Below are 21,853 nucleotides of genomic sequence, written 5' to 3'. Positions count from 1 at the left end.
GGAAAAAGGGCAGTGAAAAGAGAGCTGAAGACCAGGGGGCACCAGAAAAAAGAAAGAAGAAGAAGAAACAGGGTAAAAATAAGACGAGCCAAAGAAAGGACAGAGCCACCATCAGCACTCACCCCACAGAGTATAAAGGCAGAAAGGAAAAGACCATCAGCACTCACCCCACAGAGTATAAAGGCAGAAAGGAAAAGACCATCAGCACTCACCCCACAGAGTATAAAGGCAGAAAGGAAAAGACCATCAGCACTCACCCCACAGAGTATAAAGGCAGAAAGGAAAAGACCATCAGCACTCACCCCACAGAGTATAAAGGCAGAAAGGAAAAGACCATCAGCACTCACCCCACAGAGTATAAAGGCAGAAAGGAAAAGACCATCAGCACTCACCCCACAGAGTATAAAGGCAGAAAGGAAAAGACCATCAGCACTCACCCCACAGAGTATAAAGGCAGAAAGGAAAAGACCATCAGCACTCACCCCACAGAGTATAAAGGCAGAAAGGAAAAGACAAGGTGAAGAGATGAAGCCACTAAAGAAACAGAGGGGGCGCTCCCCCCCCTCCACACGGGCCAAAGGGGGGAAGAAGAGAGGGGCGACAGAGACCCCCCCAGAGAGGGACAACAGGAATAAACTCAGGAAGGAGAACCAAGACGGACAGCCTCAAACCACGCCCCCCGCCCACTTGCTACGGAAACAATCCGGAACCTCCTCTGACAGCTCTCAGCGGGAGCCAATCAGAGGCAGTGAGACCCCAAAGAAGGAGGGACCTAGAGAGCAGGTGCTGCCAAGGCAACATGAAGTCAAAGAGAAGACCGAGGACAGCAGAGGGAGGGTTGGGGGGAAACCAGGGGGGCCTAACAGCACCCCCACCCCCTCCCATAACAACACCCTCACCATCCCCACCCCCACTACCAGTCCCAGCCCTACCTCCATGTCCAGTAGGAAAACAGCCACCTTCAAGGCCAGAGTCCCCAAGAAGAAGTACATCGCTGAACACTATGCTAGTAGCAACGCGCCCGGCCTCACCTTCACCCCTGCCCCCATGCACAACAGCCACAGTAATTACAGTAGTACTAGCAGTAGTATTAACATCATCAACAGCAGTAGTACTAACAGTAATAACAGTAGTAATACCATTAGTAACAGTAGTAGGACTAACACTACTATTAATGGTATTAACAGTGGTACTAACAGCATTAGTAACAGTAACAGCATTAGTAACAGCATTAGTAACAGTAACAGCATTAGTAACAGCATTAGTAACAGCATTAGTAACAGCATTAGTAACAGTAACAGCATTAGTAACAGCATTAGTAACAGTAACAGCATTAGTAACAGTAACAGCATTAGTAACAGCATTAGTAACAGCATTAGTAACAGCATTAGTAACAGCATTAGTAACAGCCATAGCAGCAGCTCAGTCAGCCTCTCGCTAGCCCCCAGTGTGTCCAATGAGGAGAGGAAGGTAGCCGCTAGCAGCCACAGCCATGGCCCGGGGGAACAGGGGATGACAGGGGCCTCCATAGGGCCTAACAATGGTAGTGTGGCCCCCCAGGACAGAGAGAGAGACCCCCAGGGTGGGGAGACAGAGGCAGAGGGGGCCCCTAACTCAGTACGCTCCGTATCCACGGATACAGCCAGCGAGCACGATCTGGAGGTGAACTCCCAGCCCATTACCAGCCCTGCTAGAGCCCCCTACCATGGCAGCCTGCCTCCTTACTCTGCTACTACCTCCCAGCCTGGCCCCGGCCCCGGCCCCAACCAGAGCCACAGAAAGGGCAGTCTGTCCGGGGCGGATGCCCTGGCCAAAGGCCTGAAGAACCAGAGAGTTCTAGCCCGCTGTCGATGGAGAGACAGACTTAACGGAGAGCAAGGTGGGAGGGAGAGAGAGAAGGATGGACCCCTGTCTCCTATGTTCAGGGCTGGGGTGGTGCGGCGGGTGAGTGGGGGCAGCGCTGATATCCAGCTGCAGGGGGAGGAGGGGATACTCTGTTACCCCTTTCAGGGGGGGACCGCACACCCGGAGGGAGAGGAGACGAGCGTGGAGTTCATCCTGGACGCCCCCCCACCCGGCACGGCGTCCGTGGCCATCGGGACACGCGTATGTGTGCCTTTCAGAGGGGGAGGGGGGCGAGATGGGGGTGAACAGGGGACACCTCAGCTATACAGAGAAGGAGTGCTGTCCCAGGTAGACCCCCACCCTGCCGTGTTGTTCCCCTACAGGGTGCTACTGTGTGAGGATCCAGAGGCGCTGGAGAATGGAGGGAGGGAGGAGGAGAGAGGGATGGAGGAGGAGAGAGGGATGGAGGAGGAGAGGAGGAGGGTGCAGGCCCAGGCTGTATGGGTGTCCAGACAGAGCCTGAGGCTGCTGACTCCCCCCTGGGAACTGCCTCACCCAGAGGGGGGGAGAGAGAGAGAGAGGGAGAGAGAGAGGGAGAGGGAGGAGATGGAGGTGGAGAGGGAGGTGTGCCAGCTGAGTATTGGGATGGCGCTGGGTGGGCCGATGGGAGGGGGGGCGAGGTTGGTGCACAGCTTCTCTCCAGCTGGGGTGGTGGGGGGGCATCACTATGGAAACATCCCCCCCCACCCCTCCTCGTTGGTAACGACCAGCGTTGTCGCCAGCACTGGAGAGGGTTACCCTGACAAAGAGAGAGAACAAGAGAGACAGAAACAGCCCCAAACACCAGAGGAGGACATGGAGATGTCTAGGTTCAGTATGGGCACCCAGCATCGCCACATCCTCTCCAAGCCCCTCCTCGGGGGGCACAGCTACCCCTCCTCCCAACACCTGGTCCAGGGCCTGGGCACGCCACTGGGCTCTCACCTGTCCTCCCTCACCTTGCCTGGCCCTGAGGCCCTGGGCATGACCCCCCCACCACACCTACCCCCTTCCAAGAGCACCCTGGTCCCCCTGGACAAGGCCCCCTCCCAGATCCCCACCCCTACCCCTGGAGGGGGGTCTACCTCCTCCTCAGCCTCCTCCTCGCGCTCCCGCACCCCCCTGTCGGCCGCCCTGCAGAAGTACAAGAAGGGGGACGTGGTGTGCACCCCTAACGGTATCCGCAAGAAGTTCAACGGCAAACAGTGGAGACGCCTCTGTTCCAGAGAGGGCTGTATGAAGGAGTCCCAGAGACGAGGCTACTGCTCACGCCACCTCTCCATGAGAACTAAAGAGATGGAGGGAGCGGGAGGAGGGGGAGAGAGGGACAGGGGGAGAGGAGGAGGGAGCAGTTCGGGGACGGTCACCCCCTCGGACCTGCGTGGGTTTGACTGGGATGAGACGTCCAGAGACAGCAGCGAGGCCAGCAGTAGAGGAGACTCCCGCCCTCGGCTGGTGCTGCCCTCCCTCCTCCCCCATGATTTCTCCAGGTTTGACTTTGACGAGTGTGAGGCAGCCACAATGCTGGTGTCTCTGGGCAGCTCTCACTCTGGGACCCCCTCCTTCTCCCCCATCTCCAACCAGTCCCCTTTCTCCCCCGCACCCTCGCCCTCACCCTCCCCCCTCTTCGGATTCCGTCCCGCCAACTTCTCCCCCATCACCGCCTCCTCTGTCCTCCCCCCTCCTCGCAGACACAGACACCCCAGTGCCACGGGGGGAAAGCTGGGCACCCCTGGGGGGGCAGAGAGGGAGAGGCTTACCTCAGGGGTCCAGCCGTCCTTCCACACTAACCTGACCTTCACTGTCCCCATGAGCCCCAGCAAACGCAAAACAGACGTTCCTCCTCCCCCCTCCCACCCCCACCACGACTACCCCCCCAAACCTGAGCTGGAGCAGGGGGACCTGAACCCTGTCTCGTTCCCCGTCCTCTCCCCCCAGACCCCAGCACACACTCACGCTTACACACCCACCTTCTCCTGTCCCCGAGGGGTGAGCACACCAACCAGTCGGCCCCCCTCCTCCCCCGCCACCTCCCCCCCTCCCCTCCTGGTGTCCCCAACTCCCCCCTCCCCCCCAGACTCAGGCCCCCGCCGTTTCCACCCCACATCCCAGCAGGCCTTGCGGGACTCTCCAGTGATCGTGCGGAACCCGGAGGTTCCTCTGGCCAAGTTCACAGAGCGTCCGTTAGGCCGTGGGGGGGGGGAAGTAGGTGATCCTAAGAGTCTTAACAGCGTTACTCCCCAGCCTGTCTCCACTCTCCAAGTCCCTGTACCCATCAACGCTGCTGCTGCCGCGGCAACCAACGGCACCGTCCTCCTCCAGAGCCCCACCCCCACCCTAGTGCTGGTGTCATCCGCTCCGCCCTCCCTGACCTCCATCACCCCCGGTTACCCAGCTTTGGCTTGCATCTCCATCTCCACCACGCTCCCCTCTTCGGGACCCCCCCTCACCAACCCAGCCAGCCCAGGGGAGGGGGGTGGTAGGACAGAGAGGACAGGCTCGTTTGAGGGGGAGGTTCAGCAGCCAGTGGCCTGTCACCCCTCTCCTACAGCCCTGCTGCCCCTCATACTGCCTGCAGAGAACCTGCACCCCACACCATGCAAAGACATCATCATGGGACGCCCCGGGACAGGTGAGACACACTGGGAGACAGCCTGGACATGAAGGGATGAGATGGGGTAGAGGAACAGGGAGGGATGAGATTTGGGTAGAGGAACAGGGAGGGATGAGATTTGGGTAGAGGAACAGGGAGAGGGATGAGATTTGGGTAGAGGAACAGGGAGAGGGATGAGATTGGGTAGAGGAACAGGGAGAGGGATGAGATTTGGGTAGAGGAACAGGGAGAGGGATGAGATTTGGGTAGAGGAACAGGGAGGGATGAGATTTGGGTAGAGGAACAGGGAGAGGGATGAGATTTGGGTAGAGGAACAGGGAGAGGGATGAGATTTGGGTAGAGGAACAGGGAGGGATGAGATTTGGGTAGAGGAACAGGGAGGGATGAGATTTGGGTAGAGGAACAGGGAGAGGGATGAGATTTGGGTAGAGGAACAGGGAGGGATGAGATTTGGGTAGAGGAACAGGGAGAGGGATGAGATTTGGGTAGAGGAACAGGGAGAGGGATGAGATTTGGGTAGAGGAACAGGGAGGGATGAGATTTGGGTAGAGGAACAGGGAGAGGGATGAGATTTGGGTAGAGGAAGAGGGAGGGATGAGATTTGGGTAGAGGAACAGGGAGAGGGATGAGATTTGGGTAGAGGAACAGGGAGAGGGATGAGATTTGGGTAGAGGAACAGGGAGGGATGAGATTTGGGTAGAGGAACAGGGAGGGGTGAGATTTGGGTAGAGGAACAGGGAGGGATGAGATTTGGGTAGAGGAACAGGGAGGGATGAGATTTGGGTAGAGGAACAGGGAGGGATGAGATTTGGGTAGAGGAACAGGGAGGGATGAGATTTGGGTAGAGGAACAGGGAGAGGGATGAGATTTGGGTAGAGGAACAGGGAGAGGGATGAGATTTGGGTAGAGGAACAGGGAGAGGGATGAGATTATGGTAGAGGAACAGGGAGAGAGATGAGATTTGGGTAGAGGAACAGGGAGGGATGAGATTTGGGTAGAGGAACAGGGAGAGGGATGAGATTTGGGTAGAAGAACGGGGAGGAATGAGATTTGGGTAGAGGAACAGGGAGAGGGATGAGATTTGGGTAGAGGAACAGGGAGAGGGATGAGATTTGGGTAGAGGAACAGGGAGAGGGATGAGATTTGGGTAGAGGAACAGGGAGAGGGATGAGATTTGGGTAGAGGAACAGGGAGGGATGAGATTTGGGTAGAGGAACAGGGAGGGATGAGATTTGGTTAGAGGAACAGGGAGAGGGATGCAGGGGGGTGAGAGATTCTATGATTATAATATTATGATTATTTTATGCTTTGATTATTGTGTTTAACTCCAGGCGAGGCCTAGGTTGGCATCGTGAAATGGAAGAGCTTTTGAAACGTGAATGCGCTGTTTGTTGTAGCAGCAGCATGAAAATGGTTACCTAGTTTCATTTTCCACCAAATTCACATTAATGGAACAGAGATTGACTTCTGGGCAGGTCATTTCTCTCATCAAACAGAATGAGTTTAGTGACCTTTAGTGAAGGGAAGGTACTGGGATGTCTGGTCTGTTCAGCAGGGTTTATGGTCCGTGCTGTCCTTGCTCCTTGGGACCTCCCTACCCCATTGAAGTTGGCATTTTAAAATACTTTAGGTTAAGGTAACAGTAGGGATTAAGGTTATGGTTAAGGTAACTGTAGGGATTAAGGTTAGGGTTAAGGTAACAGTAGGGATTAAGGTTAGGGTTAAGGTAACTGTAGGGATTAAGGTTAGGGTTAAGGTAACAGTAGGGATTAAGGTTAGGGTTAAGGTAACTGTATGGATTAAGGTTAGGGTTAAGGTAACTGTAGGGATTAAGGTTAGGGTTAAGGTAACTGTAGGGATTAAGGTTAGGGTTAAGGTAACTGTAGGGATTAAGGTTAGGGTAACAGTAGGGATTAAGGTTAGGGTTAAGGTAACTGTAGGAATTAAGGTTAGGGTAACAGTAGGGATTAAGGTTAGGGTTAAGGTAACTGTAGGGATTAAGGTTAGGGTAACAGTAGGGATTAAGGTTAGGGTTAAGGTAACTGTAGGGATTAAGGTTAGGGTTAAGGTAACTGTAGGTATTAAGGCTAGGGTTAGGGTAACAGTAGGGATTAAGATTAGGGTTAGGTTTAGGGTAACAGTAGGGATTAAGGTTAGGGTTAGGGTAACAGTAGGGGTTAAAGTTAGGGTTAGGGTAACAGTAGGGATTAAGGTTAGGTTTAGGGTAACAGTAGGGGTTAAAGTTAGGGTTAGGTTTAGGGTAACAGTAGGGATTAAGGTTAGGTTTAGGGTAACAGTAGGGATTAAGGTTAGGGTTAGGGTTAGGGTAACAGTAGGGGTTAAAGTTAGGGTTAGGGTAACAGTAGGGATTAAGGTTAGGTTTAGGGTAACAGTAGGGATTAAGGTTAGGGTTAGGTTTAGGGTAACAGTAGGGGTTAAAGTTAGGGTTAGGGTAACAGTGGGGATTAAGGTTAGGGTTAGTTTAGGGACATCCCAAGTATCCCGGATAGCATTGACCCAAGGCTTACAGTAACAAGGAAGTGCTGGTCGGTGACTGTTGGGTCAGAGTAGGGAAATCAGATCAGTTTAAATGGGTATAAAATACAGGATATACTGTATGTAATGTAGGCCACATACGGACCGTTTCCACCATCTCTCGCTGGGTGTGTGTGTGTCATCATTGTTTGAGAGCTTCCTGTGGCTCAGTTGGTAGAGCATGGTGTTTGCAACGCCAGCATGGTGTGTGCAACGCCAGGGTTGTGGGTTCGATTCCCACGGGGGGCCAGTATAAAAAAAATACAAAATAAAGAAATGCATGAAATGAAATGAAATGTATGAAATGTATGCATTCACTACTGTAAGTCGCTCTGGATAAGAGCATCTGCTAAATGACTAAAATGTAAAATGAGACTGGGTTTAGATAGAGAGTGGGGAAGGCCTCTGAAAGAGAGGATGAGAGGATGAATGACATTTGGGGTTTTGTCTTTGAGAGAATGCTACTGACATGAATCCTCTCAGTCCCATCTCTGCAGTGCCGTCTGACTGTAATTTGGGGTACAGTCCCAGTTAGGATACAGTATGTAGGCTACCACTGCACCAGTACGCTCAGTTCTACCATTCTGGTGTGTGTGTCAGTTTCTGTAATGAACAATAGGACATTATTGACAGGAGGTAATCCCACAGGAGAACCAGAGGGGTGTGTGTGTGTGTGTGTGTGTGTGTGTGTCTAAAGAGACGGAGAGATGGTTTTGTTAGCTGCCTTTCCCCAAAGGCTATTATCTACTCACGCCACTTATCAATGACGCATTGTGTGTGTGAGTGTTTGAGCGTGTGTGTCTGTGTCATGTTGTCTAGTATGAAGGGGTAAAATAAGGTCTGGGAGGTATTTTTGAGTGAGTTGTGTTGGGCTCGTCCACGTTACAGTGCCAGAGTGCATGTGGGTGTGTAAAGAATCCTCTGTGCTTCAAGCTCCTGTGTGGGCTCTCTTTCTCTCTGTGTGTCTCTGTGTGTCTCTGTGTGTCTCTGTGTGTGTCTCTGTGTGTGTGTGTGTGTGTGTGTGTGTGTGTGTGTGTCTCTGTGTGTCTCTGTGTGTGTCTGTGTGTGTCTCTGTGTGTGTGTCTCTCTGTGTGTGTGTGTGTGTGTGTGTGTGTCTCTGTGTGTCTCTGTGTGTGTGTCTCTGTGTGTGTGTCTCTGTGTGTGCGTGTGTGTGTGTGTGTGTCTCTGTGTGTGTGTGTGTCTCTGTGTGTGTGTGTGTGTGTGTGTGTGTGTGTGTGTGTGTGTGTGTGTGTGTGTGTGTGTCTGTGTGTGTGTGTGTGTGTGTGTGTGTGTGTGTGTGTGTGTGTGTGTGTGTGTGTGTGTGTGATCAATAAACAGTGAATCAACATTTTTCCATCTCTGCTGGAGCAGTGGTATGCCATTTAGATGGCCTGTTGTTGTATTCAGTGTGTGTTGTAGGTCTAGCTATTTGTCTGTCTTTTGGAGACAAGTGTATGTGGGTGTTTTCTCCCTCTTGAGAGAAAGAGGGTGTGAGTTGTTGTTTGTGCATGTGGTTGTCAGAGAGAAACTAGGGAGGTGTGTGCTTACTGCGTAGTTACGATGAGCTTTGAGTGTAAATTACACATATGAACAGGCCTCTACAATACTGCTACACACACACAACGACGAGCCTATCATATTGCAGATGAAAGTGACTTTTATATATACTGAACAGAAATATAAACGCAACATGGAACAACTTCAAAGACTTTACTGGGTTACAGTTCATATAAGGAAATCAGTCAATTGAAATAAATAAATTAGGCCCTAATCTATGGATTTCACATGACTGGGCAGGGGTCCAGCCATGGGGGAGCCAGGCCCAGCCAATCAGAATTAATTTTTCCCACAAAAGGGCTTTATTAGAGATACTCCTCAGTTTCATCAGCTGTCCGGGTGGCTGGTCTCAGACGATCCCCCAGGTAAAGAAGCTGGATGTGGAGTTCCTGGGCTGGCGTGGTTACACGTGGTCTGCGGTTGTGAGGCCGGTTGGACGTACTGTTAAATTCTCTAAAACGAGGCGGCTTATGGTAGAGAAATTGACATTAAATTCTCTGGCAACAGCTCTGGTGGCCATTCCTGCAGTCAGCATGCCAATTGACAAAACTGCACATTTTAGAAGTGGCCTTTTATTGTCCCCAGGTCAAGGTGCAACTGTGTAATGATCATGCTGTTTAATCAGCTTCTTGATATGCCACACCTGTCAGGTGGATGGATTATCTTGGCAAAGCGGAAATGCTCACTAACGGATGTAAACAAATTTGGACACCAAATTTGAGAGAAATAATACACACAAACCCAACACAGGGCACTCACTTATACACACACACCCAACACAGGGCACTCACTTATACACACACACACACCCAACACAGAGCACTCACTTATACACACACACCAAACACAGGGCACTCACTTATACACACACACACACCCAACACAGAGCACTCACTTATACACACACACCCAACACAGGGCACTCACTTATACACACACACACACCCAACACAGAGCACTCACTTATACACACACACCAAACACAGGGCACTCACTTATACACACACACACACCCAACACAGAGCACTCACTTATACACACACACCCAACACAGGGCACTCACTTATACACACACCCAACACAGAGCACTCACTTATACACACACACCCAACACAGAGCACTCACTTATATACACACACCCAACACAGAGCACTCACTTATACACACACACCCAACACAGAGCACTCACTTATACACACACACCCAACACAGGGCACTCAGTTATACACACACACCCAACACAGGGCACTCACTTATACACACACACCCAACACAGGGCACTCACTTATACACACACACACCCAACACAGGGCACTCACTTATACACACACACCAAACACAGGGCACTCACTTATACACACACACCAAACACAGGGCACTCACTTATACACACACACACACACACACACACACACACAACACAGAGCACTCACTTATACACACACACCCAACACAGGGCACTCACTTATACACACACACCCAACACAGGGCACTCACTTATACACACACACACCCAACACAGGGCACTCACTTATACACACACACCAAACACAGGGCACTCACTTATACACACACACCAAACACAGGGCACTCACTTATACACACACACACACACACAACACAGAGCACTCACTTATACACACACACCCAACACAGAGCACTCACTTATACACACACACCCAACACAGGGCACTCACTTATACACACACACCCAACACAAGGCACTCACTTATACACACACACACCCAACACAGGGCACTCACTTATACACACACACACCCAACACAGGGCACTCACTTATACACACACACCAAACACAGGGCACTCACTTATACACACACACACACACCCAACACAGAGCACTCACTTATACACACACACCCAACACAGGGCACTCACTTATACACATACACACACACATCCAACACAGAGCACTCAATTATACACACACACACACACACCCAACACAGAGCACTCACTTATACACACACACACCCAACACAGAGCACTCACTTATACACACACCCAACACAGGGCACTCACTTATACACACACACACACACACCCAACACAGAGCACTCACTTATACACACACACACCCAACACAGAGCACTCACTTATACACACACACACACCCAACACAGAGCACTCACTTATACACACACACACACCCAACACAGAGCACTCACTTATACACACACACACCCAACACAGGGCACTCACTTATACACACACACCAAACACAGGGCACTCACTTATACACACACACCCAACACAGAGCACTCACTTATACACACACACACACCCAACACAGAGCACTCACTTATACACACACACACCCAACACAGAGCACTCACTTATACACACACACACACCCAACACAGAGCACTCACTTATACACACACACACACCCAACACAGAGCACTCACTTATACACACACACCAAACACAGGGCACTCACTTATACACACACACACACCCAACACAGAGCACTCACTTATACACACACACACACCCAACACAGGGCACTCACTTATACACACCCACCCAACACAGAGCACTCACTTATACACACACACACCCAACACAGAGCACTCACTTATACACACACACCCAACACAGAGCACTCACTTATACACACACACACCCAACACAGAGCACTCACTTATACACACATACACCCAACACGGGGCACTCACTTATACACACATACACCCAACACAGGGCACTCACTTATACACACACACACCTAACACAGGGCACTCACTTATACACACATACACCCAACACAGGGCACTCACTTATACACACATACACCCAACACAGGGCACTCACTTATACACACACACACACCCAACACAGAGCACTCACTTATACACACACACACACCCAACACAGAGCACTCACTTATACACACACACACCCAACACAGGGCACTCACTTATACACACACACCAAACACAGGGCACTCACTTATACACACACACCCAACACAGAGCACTCACTTATACACACACACACACCCAACACAGAGCACTCACTTATACACACACACACCCAACACAGAGCACTCACTTATACACACACACACCCAACACAGAGCACTCACTTATACACACACACACACCCAACACAGAGCACTCACTTATACACACACACCAAACACAGGGCACTCACTTATACACACACACACACCCAACACAGAGCACTCACTTATACACACACACACCCAACACAGGGCACTCACTTATACACACCCACCCAACACAGAGCACTCACTTATACACACACACACCCAACACAGAGCACTCACTTATACACACACACCCAACACAGAGCACTCACTTATACACACACACACCCAACACAGAGCACTCACTTATACACACATACACCCAACACAGGGCACTCACTTATACACACACACACCTAACACAGGGCACTCACTTATACACACATACACCCAACACAGGGCACTCACTTATACACACATACACCCAACACAGGGCACTCACTTATACACACACACACACCCAACACAGAGCACTCACTTATACACACACACACACCCAACACAGAGCACTCACTTATACACACACACACCCAACACAGGGCACTCACTTATACACACACACCAAACACAGGGCACTCACTTATACACACACACCCAACACAGAGCACTCACTTATACACACACACACACCCAACACAGAGCACTCACTTATACACACACACACCCAACACAGAGCACTCACTTATACACACACACACCCAACACAGAGCACTCACTTATACACACACACACACCCAACACAGAGCACTCACTTATACACACACACCAAACACAGGGCACTCACTTATACACACACACACACCCAACACAGAGCACTCACTTATACACACACACACACCCAACACAGGGCACTCACTTATACACACCCACCCAACACAGAGCACTCACTTATACACACACACACCCAACACAGAGCACTCACTTATACACACACACCCAACACAGAGCACTCACTTATACACACACACACCCAACACAGAGCACTCACTTATACACACATACACCCAACACAGGGCACTCACTTATACACACATACACCCAACACAGGGCACTCACTTATACACACACACACCCAACACAGGGCACTCACTTATACACACATACACCCAACACAGGGCACTCACTTATACACACATACACCCAACACAGGGCACTCACTTATACACACACACACCCAACACAGGGCACTCACTTATACACACATACACCCAACACAGGGCACTCACTTATACACACATACACCCAACACAGGGCACTCACTTATACACACACACACCCAACACAGGGCACTCACTTATACACACACACACCCAACACAGGGCACTCACTTATACACACATACACCCAACACAGGGCACTCACTTATACACACACACACCCAACACAGGGCACTCACTTATACACACACACACCCAACACAGGGCACTCACTTATACACACATACACCCAACACAGGGCACTCACTTATACACACACACACCCAACACAGGGCACTCACTTATACACACACACCCAACACAGGGCACTCACTTATACACACACACCCAACACAGGGCACTCACTTATACACACACGCTCAGGAAAAGCAACTGGAGACCCATCTCTTCCCCTCTCCTTCTCTGTCTCGCTCTGCCTTTCCCAAACCACAAAAAGCTCCCATTCTCCATGTTAACCCTTCGCTCCATCGCACTGCAGTCTCCTCCTCTCCCTCTCGCCATCCTGGTCTACCCGGATACAGATCCCCGGGAATAACAACCCCCCTCCCCCCTTTACGTAACACTTAAAGCCCCGCACTGGCTCCCAGACCATGGCAACAGACTACCACACATCTGGATAGACTAACACTCATTCATATCATGATAGTTATATTACCATGTATATATAGTCAAATACTCAAGGGCAAGCTTATGCGTCACTATTGTACTTCATAAATCATATATTTCTTTGGGGGGGGGGGTCTAAAAAGTGTATTTTTAATGTTCCTCTGAAGTACAGGTGCTCTCCAACCTAAGTTAGACTTAGCTTTACTTTAGGAGAGGAGTTTTTATTTTAGGGAGGTCGAACATCTATCTTCCCGCTCTCCTCCTCTCTCTCCTGCTGGAGTGTTTTCCCAGGCTGTCTGGCATGGCTCTATCCCTCTGCTGGTGCTTTATCTGCTGGCTCATACTGCCTCCAGGTGGACAAACACACACATTACATCTCAGCCACGGAACAGGGACAGGGGACGATGGTGCCACTTGACGCTGATCTGGTGTCAGTTTGGTGTGTTCCCCCTATAATGGTTAAGGTTAGGATTTGGCAATGTTGAGTTTATCCTAGATCAGTGGCTAGGGAGTGGGAACAGGAGAAGTACTGTGCTCTGAAACATGGTAATGCTCAGTGTTAGTGCGCATGTGTCCTGTGTCTGAAAATAACAGACGATAAAGAGCTCGACTGTCGATGGTAAATATGTGTGTACCGAAGAACACTGAGCATCTCTTGTACCCATGTCCATGATTTGTCTGAGCAGGCTGGATCACACACTGAAACACATACCGCTCATGGTCTCAGGAAAGCTTCAGGATGGCGTGACACACACTAGTTCTGCCTTTTTACACAAGCCGAATACCATGATTTGATTACTCACGAATAGATGACATCATAGCGCTCTGTCTCTAGGGAAGACACAGAGGCCAGGTGGAGGGTGGGGTGTGTTGTGGTGCGTTCAGGGGCCGTTGGTCTCCACAAGTGACATGGGGACCTGTGCCCAACATGACTGTTACCGTGGTAACTGTGGAGGGTGGCGAATCGAGTTATAATTGGATAGAGCAAATGATTGGTAGGAGGAAGGAGAGAGAGGGGGAGAGATGGATTTGGGGAGTGGGAGAAAGTGGGCGGGAGAAAGAGGCGAGAGAGAGAGACTGTGGCGTGCCAATATATGTGATGCCAGGTGAGAGTGGGAGTCAGGGTGGGTGTTGGAGGGAGAAAGAGGAGAGAGAGAGAGAGAGAGAGACTGTGGCGTGCCCCTATATGTGATGCCAGGTGAGAGTGGGAGTCAGGGTGGGTGTTGGAGGGAGAAAGAGGAGAGAGAGACTGTGGCGTGCCCCTATATGTGATGCCAGGTTAGAGTGGGAGTCAGGGTGGGTGTTGGAGGGAGAAAGAGGAGAGAGAGAGAGACTGTGGCGTGACCCTATATGTGATGCCAGGTGAGAGTGGGAGTCAGGGTGGGTGTTGGAGGGAGAAAGAGGAGAGAGAGAGAGACTGTGGCGTGACCCTATATGTGATGCCAGGTGAGAGTGGGAGTCAGGGTGGGTGTTGGAGGGAGAAAGAGGAGAGAGAGAGAGACTGTGGCGTGCCCCTATATGTGATGCCAGGTGAGAGTGGGAGTCAGGGTGGGTGTTGGAGGGAGAAAGAGGAGAGAGAGAGAGACTGTGGCGTGACCCTATATGTGATGCCAGGTTAGAGTGGGAGTCAGGGTGGGTGTTGGAGGGAGAAAGAGGAGAGAGAGAGACTATGGCGTGACCCTATATGTGATGCCAGGTGAGAGTGGGAGTCAGGGTGGGTGTTGGAGGGAGAAAGAGGAGAGAGAGAGAGAGACTGTGGCGTGCCCCTATATGTGATGCCAGGTTAGAGTGGGAGTCAGGGTGGGTGTTGGAGGGAGAAAGAGGAGAGAGAGAGAGACTGTGGCGTGACCCTATATGTGATGCCAGGTGAGAGTGGGAGTCAGGGTGGGTGTTGGAGGGAGAAAGAGGAGAGAGAGAGAGACTGTGGCGTGACCCTATATGTGATGCCAGGTGAGAGTGGGAGTCAGGGTGGGTGTTGGAGGGAGAAAGAGGAGAGAGAGAGACTGTGGCGTGACCCTATATGTGATGCCAGGTGAGAGTGGGAGTCAGGGTGGGTGTTGGAGGGAGAAAGAAGAGAGAGAGAGAGAGAGAGAGAGAGAGAGACTGTGGCGTGCCCCTATATGTGATGCCAGGTGAGAGTGGGAGTCAGGGTGGGTGTTGGAGGGAGAAAGAGGAGAGAGAGAGAGACTGTGGCGTGACCCTATATGTGATGCCAGGTGAGAGTGGGAGTCAGGGTGGGTGTTGGAGGGAGAAAGAGGAGAGAGAGAGACTGTGGCGTGACCCTATATGTGATGCCAGGTGAGAGTGGGAGTCAGGGTGGGTGTTGGAGGGAGAAAGAGGAGAGAGAGAGAGAGAGAGACTGTGGCGTGCCCCTATATGTGATGCCAGGTTAGAGTGGGAGTCAGGGTGGGTGTTGGAGGGAGAAAGAGGAGAGAGAGAGAGACTGTGGCGTGACCCTATATGTGATGCCAGGTGAGAGTGGGAGTCAGGGTGGGTGTTGGAGGGAGAAAGAGGAGAGAGAGAGACTGTGGCGTGACCCTATATGTGATGCCAGGTGAGAGTGGGAGTCAGGGTGGGTGTTGGAGGGAGAAAGAGGAGAGAGAGAGAGAGAGAGACTGTGGCGTGCCCCTATATGTGATGCCAGGTTAGAGTGGGAGTCAGGGTGGGTGTTGGAGGGAGAAAGAGGAGAGAGAGAGAGAGACTGTGGCGTGACCCTATATGTGATGCCAGGTGAGAGTGGGAGTCAGGGTGGGTGTTGGAGGGAGAAAGAGGAGAGAGAGAGAGAGAGACTGTGGCGTGACCCTATATGTGATGCCAGGTGAGAGTGGGAGTCAGGGTGGGTGTTGGAGGGGGTGGAAAGTCAGGGACTTCACTTAGAGCCTCATGTCAGAGCACAGGAAACACCCACAGAGAAACTGGACATCAACACACAGACACACACCCACCCACAGCATAGATAAACACCTCATACAGTGTGAAGATATTCCTGTAGACAGAGTATTATGCAGTCCCTCAATATGTAGCTTTTGGTTCGATGAGAACAAACTCCTACACAGATACAGGGCAGAGCTCCACCAATCAGACAGGAGAGGGAGATCGTTAAGCTTAGCTGAGGGGGTCTCTCTCTTTCCAGATTTTCTGCCTTTAACTTCAACATTCTCCTCTCCATGTCCTTTCATTTTGTCCGGAGGACTAGTGGTTTGTGACTATTCAGTCAAGTCTGCATGGTGATCTATTAGGTCTCTCAGAGCTAGAGGAGTATTCAGCCCAAGTGATCTCATAATTCTAGGTTTAGTCTATCCTCAATTTAATGGCTTGTATGTCTATTGATAATATCTTGTATTTCATGCCTGTTGTTCTGTGATCTGTCTGCACCCGCGTGCTGTTTCATTTGTTCCTACCTGACATTCTTTCCTACCAAACAGAAATGTGTGTCACATAGCCTACATAACAAAATGACTCTTGTTTAACTTGCATATGTTAAAGCCCCCATGCAGTCTTTTTATTTTTATATCATCACTGTGGGCCCAATTCAGACATAGGAAATGTATACCTTTCCTACGCATGCCTTTCCTACGCACTCTCAGTAGTTGGTATTCACACTTACCTTATGCCAGGTACATAACAGGCTTTGCTGGCTTGGTTCCCTTGCACTGCCCGCGCTGAATACATTTTATTCAACCGCTGATAACCCACCCACTTGCCGGCCAACAGATTTTCTCATTGAGTTTTGATTCAATGTATCTAAAGCCATCCCTTTAAATGTGGCAGCTTTAATTACAATTGTCTCGACAGACTATATGGAGGGAACAGTTCAGAGTATTAAGGATCAATGAAAGAAAGAGTTGAAAATACGTGTATATTCATCTCTGTTTCATCATTTTGTAGATTATTTAGGGTTAGGAAAGCATTTATAAACTCATGAAAAACAGGTTTGTAGAGCTTTTACGCACAAAATATACTGAATAAAAATATAATACGCAATAATTTCAAAGATTTTACTGAGTTACAGTTCATAGAAGGAAATCAGTTCATTTAATACATTCATTAGGCCCTGATCTATGGATTTCACATGACTGGGAATACAGATAAACATCTGGTGGTCACAGATACCTTTAATAAAAAAAGTAGGAGCCTGGATCAGAAAACCAGTCAGTATCTGGTGTGACCACCATTTGCCTCATGCAGCGCGACACATCTCCTTCACATAGAGTTGATCAGGCTGTTGATTGTGGCCTGCGTTTATATTTTTGTTCAGTGTAGTTTAATAACAGTGTACCCTCAGTGACAGGGCTGTAACTTCCCCTCTCTCCCTCTGTCGCTCTCTGTAGCGGTTTATATGTATTAACATGGTCAGAGCTCAGGGCAGTTTCAAAGCTGTAATCTCTCCCTTTTTTCATTGAGGTCGGGTCTAATGGCCATTAGTTTAACCGTTCGCTTAATGCCACAGGCTTGGGCATTCCCATGACAGAAACGACTCCCTCATCGACTGGAGAGAAAATCCCAGCTGAATGGACAATACAATGAATGACAGATTAGAACACTTCAAAGAATAAGCCTGTTTCGACTGCCATTTTAATGTTGATAAAGTTAATCTTTCAATTTTTCCAGAATGTTTAATTTAAGCAAAAAGGTAGGATGCTGTTGCCAGTAGCTGAGAGCCGATACTGTATGTCTGTCGTCTTTCAGTAGTGGTTTTGGAACATTAATATAAGATGTTTACTATGACAACATCTGCCTGATCTGAGCTAGTCGCGCTCGCTGTGACCTTATTGGCTGGCTCCCAAAGCTCCCTGTGAGATGACTGGCTAGAAGAGAGAGATTAGACCCTCCCTCTATTGTATTTGAACAGACCAGTTCAAATAAAATGTACACTGTGCTGGAGGGTATTAGATACACTATGTGTCATAGTTTAGACTGTGTGTTATGAAGTATGCTATTTGCAGCTATTAGTGAGAATTGTGTGTAGATGTACTGGGCCAACACACTCAATTTGTCATAATGTGTGTATGTTTGCACGTGTTATGAGTTTTCTATTAGCAGCAGTATTTAGTGATAAATGATATGTAGACATCTATAGGCAACCTTTTATCCAGTAATAGGAGTTGCAGTCAGTACCCTTACTAGTTGATTTGTGTGTTTGCACTCACTGCATTGTGTGTGTGTGTGTGTGTGTGCGCGTGTGTGTGTGTGATCCATCTCCCCCATCTCTGGCCTCTCCACCCTTCCTCCTATAAGAGAAGTTATGTTTTCCCTCCCTCTCTCCTCCCCTCTACACAGAATGACTGTTAGTCTATTTTTACACTGATACTACCTTCTCCCTCTCTTCCATTCCCACCCATTTTCCCCTGTTTCTAAAACCTCCACCACTCATTTTCTTTCTCAGTCCTGGTTTGTGTGTAAGTGCGACTGCGTATGTGTGAACAGGTGTGCATGTGTATACAGTACACTCTTGTGTTCTTGTATCTGTCAGAAAGCGTGTGTGCTTGTTGTGTGTGTGCATGATGTGTGTGCTCAACATATACACACACATTTAAAAGTCAGTCTAGGGAATGTTAAGCTGCACTATGGAAACATTTTGAAAATGAATATTCTGGTATTGAATGGGCTTTTTATGGTGGAAAATGACATCATCGCTCGCCTCCCCTCTCCGTTTCTGACTAATGACACGGAAACTGAGAGAAACGCTCCACAAACAACTCAATCATTTACCACTCAGTTTACATGCCCGTGTGTGTGCCAACCACGCATAGCAGTGTGTGTGTGTGTGTGTGTGGCGTACACATGTGGTTAAATAACATGTTGGAATAGAGTGAATAAGGGTCCAACCATCTGATTTCATCGTTCCACAACCATTAGGCTACTTGTAATACTGCTCATGACTACCATTATGTAGAACTACTGCTGCTGCCTGTACTGACTATCTAAAACACAATGGTAGTGGAGCAATTAGTTGAAGAAGTAGTAGAATTAGTAGTCTAGTTGGAAAAGACACTAGCGTTGGTTCCTCTAAGCTTCTCTAATGCTGCTAATTACTCATTACCAATACTGTCTCTTTTTAGCGTTCCTGTAATTCAGTCACATGGTGAGTGTGTATGCACTGCTGAGTCATAAAACACATGGCTGAGCACTGAGCAGCAGTTAGAACATCAGAGAGTAGGCTACATTAGATGATGCTAGATGACTGGTTGATGTTATTACACTGTAATAACCCTACAGATTCAGAGGATAAATGACCTGATTCCTGGAATGCGGAAGGGAGTTGTCTGGAAATATTATTAATGCATTTAATAACAAAAAGCCTAAAGATACAGATAGTGTGGTCTCACAGGCTTCACTGGGTTGTCACTAGTTGCCACAGCCACAAAGTCATAAACCCTGTCTATTTCTACAATTGATCTTCTTAAAATGTGATTTTAAACCTAACTCTAACCTTAGTGGAACTGACAGCATTTTAGCAACATGACGTTTTATTTAAAAATTCTGTTCATATACACCCCCAGGAAGAATATTACACTTTTTAAATTTTTTTTGATTCTAAGCGAGCACTTAGATATGGTAATTTTCATGTTTTCATAAATTAATAGAATGTTTGGGAACAACGTATAGTAAGTCATTTGTGAGATTTTTTTTTTTAGCAATAGAGTGGGAAAGCGGCCATGCGTTTGGACAATTAATAGACACTGCAGTAAATAAAACCTAATAAAAACATACAGTACCAGTCAAAAGTTTGGAGACACCTACTCATTCCAGGGTTTTTGTTTATTTGTACTATTTTCTACATTGTAGAATAATAGTGAAGACATCAAAACTAGTAAATAACACAAGTGGAATCATGTAGTAACCAAAAAAGTGTTTAACAAATCAAAATTTGATTTTTTTTAGATTCTTCAAAGTACGCCCTTTGCCTTGTTGACAGCTTTGCACTCTTGGCATTCTCTCAACCAGCTTCAGGAGGTAGTTACCTGGAATGCATTTCAATTAACAGGTGTGCCTTGTTAAAAGTTAATTTGTGGAATTTCTTTCCTTCTTAATGCGTTTGAGCCAGTCAGTTGTGTTGCGAAAAGTTAGGGTTGGTATACAGAAGATAGCACTATTTGTTAAGTCCTTATTATGGCAAGAACAGTTCAAATAAGAAACGACAGCCCATCATTACTTTAAGACATGAAGGTCAGTCAATCCGGAAAATTTAAAGAACTTGGAAAGTTACTTCAAGTGCAGTCGCAAAAACCATCAAGCACTATGATGAAACTGGCTCTCATAAGGACCGTCACAGGAAAGGAAGACCCAGAGTTACCTCTGCTGCAGAGGATACGTTTATTAGAGTTACCAGCTTCAGAAATTGCAGCACAAATAAATGCTTCAGAGTTTAAGTAACAGACACATCTCAACATCAACTGTTCAGTGGGGACTGCGTGAATCAGGCCTTCATGGTCGAGTTGCTGCAAAGAAACCCCTACTAAAGGACACCAATAAGAAGAAGAGACTTGCTTGGGCCAAGAAACACGAGCAATGGACATTAGACCGGCAGAAATCTGTCCTTTGGTGTGATGAGTCCAAATTTGAGATTTTTGGTTCCAACCGTTGTGTCTTTGTGAGACACAGAGTAGGTGAACGGATGATCTCCGCATGTGTGGTTCCCACTGTGAAGCATGGAGGAGGAGGTGTGATGGTGTGGATGTGCTTTACTGCTGACACTGTCAGTGATTTATTTAGAATTCAAGGCACACTTAAACAGCATGGCTCCACAGCATTCTGCAGCGATACTCCATCCCATCTTGTTTGCGCTTAGTGGGACTATCATTTGTTTTTCAATAGGACAAAGACCCAACATACCTCCAGGCTGTGTAAGGGCTATTTGATCAAGAAGGAGAGTGATGGAGTGCTGCATCAGATGACCTGGCCTCCACAATCACCCGACCTCAACCCAATTGAGATGGTTTGGGATGAGTTGGACCGCAGAGTGAAGGAAAAACAGCCAACCAAGTGCTCAGCATATGTGGGAACTCCTTCAAGACTGTTGGAAAAGCATTCCTCATGAAGCTGGTTGAGAGAATGCCAAGAGTGTGCAAAGCTGTCATCACGGCAAAGGGTGGCTACTTTGAAGAATCTCAAATATAAAATCTATTTTCATTTGTTTAACACTTTTTTGGTTACTACATGATTCCATATGTGTTATTTCATTGTTTTGATGTATTCACTATTATTCTACAATGTAGGAAATAGTAAAAATAAAGAAAAACCCTTGAATGAGTAGGTATGTCCAAACTTTTGACACTGGTACTGTATGTCTCGTCCAGGACCGGAGTCTACGCAGACAGGTGTGTCATAGCCAATCGGAGCTACGGTAGGCCTTTATGCAAACAT

The 21,853-nt window shown here is 48.6% G+C and overlaps 1 protein-coding gene across 1 annotated transcript in view; it reads left to right on the top strand.

Annotated features, from left to right (window-relative positions):
* Positions 1 to 2,307: 2,307 nt before the first annotated feature.
* LOC115165817 (protein capicua homolog) overlaps positions 2,308 to 21,853 on the top strand; it is a 41,881-nt gene continuing 22,335 nt past the window's right edge. The window contains exon 1 of the mRNA XM_029719224.1: positions 2,308 to 4,516. Within this exon, the coding sequence (XP_029575084.1) occupies positions 2,308 to 4,516 (2,209 nt within the window). The remainder of the gene's footprint in view (positions 4,517 to 21,853) is intronic.

This window comes from Salmo trutta, chromosome 3 (genome assembly GCF_901001165.1).
Source record: "Salmo trutta chromosome 3, fSalTru1.1, whole genome shotgun sequence".
Lineage (NCBI taxonomy): Eukaryota > Metazoa > Chordata > Actinopteri > Salmoniformes > Salmonidae > Salmo > Salmo trutta.
This window is presented reverse-complemented; position numbering and strand designations above follow the sequence as displayed.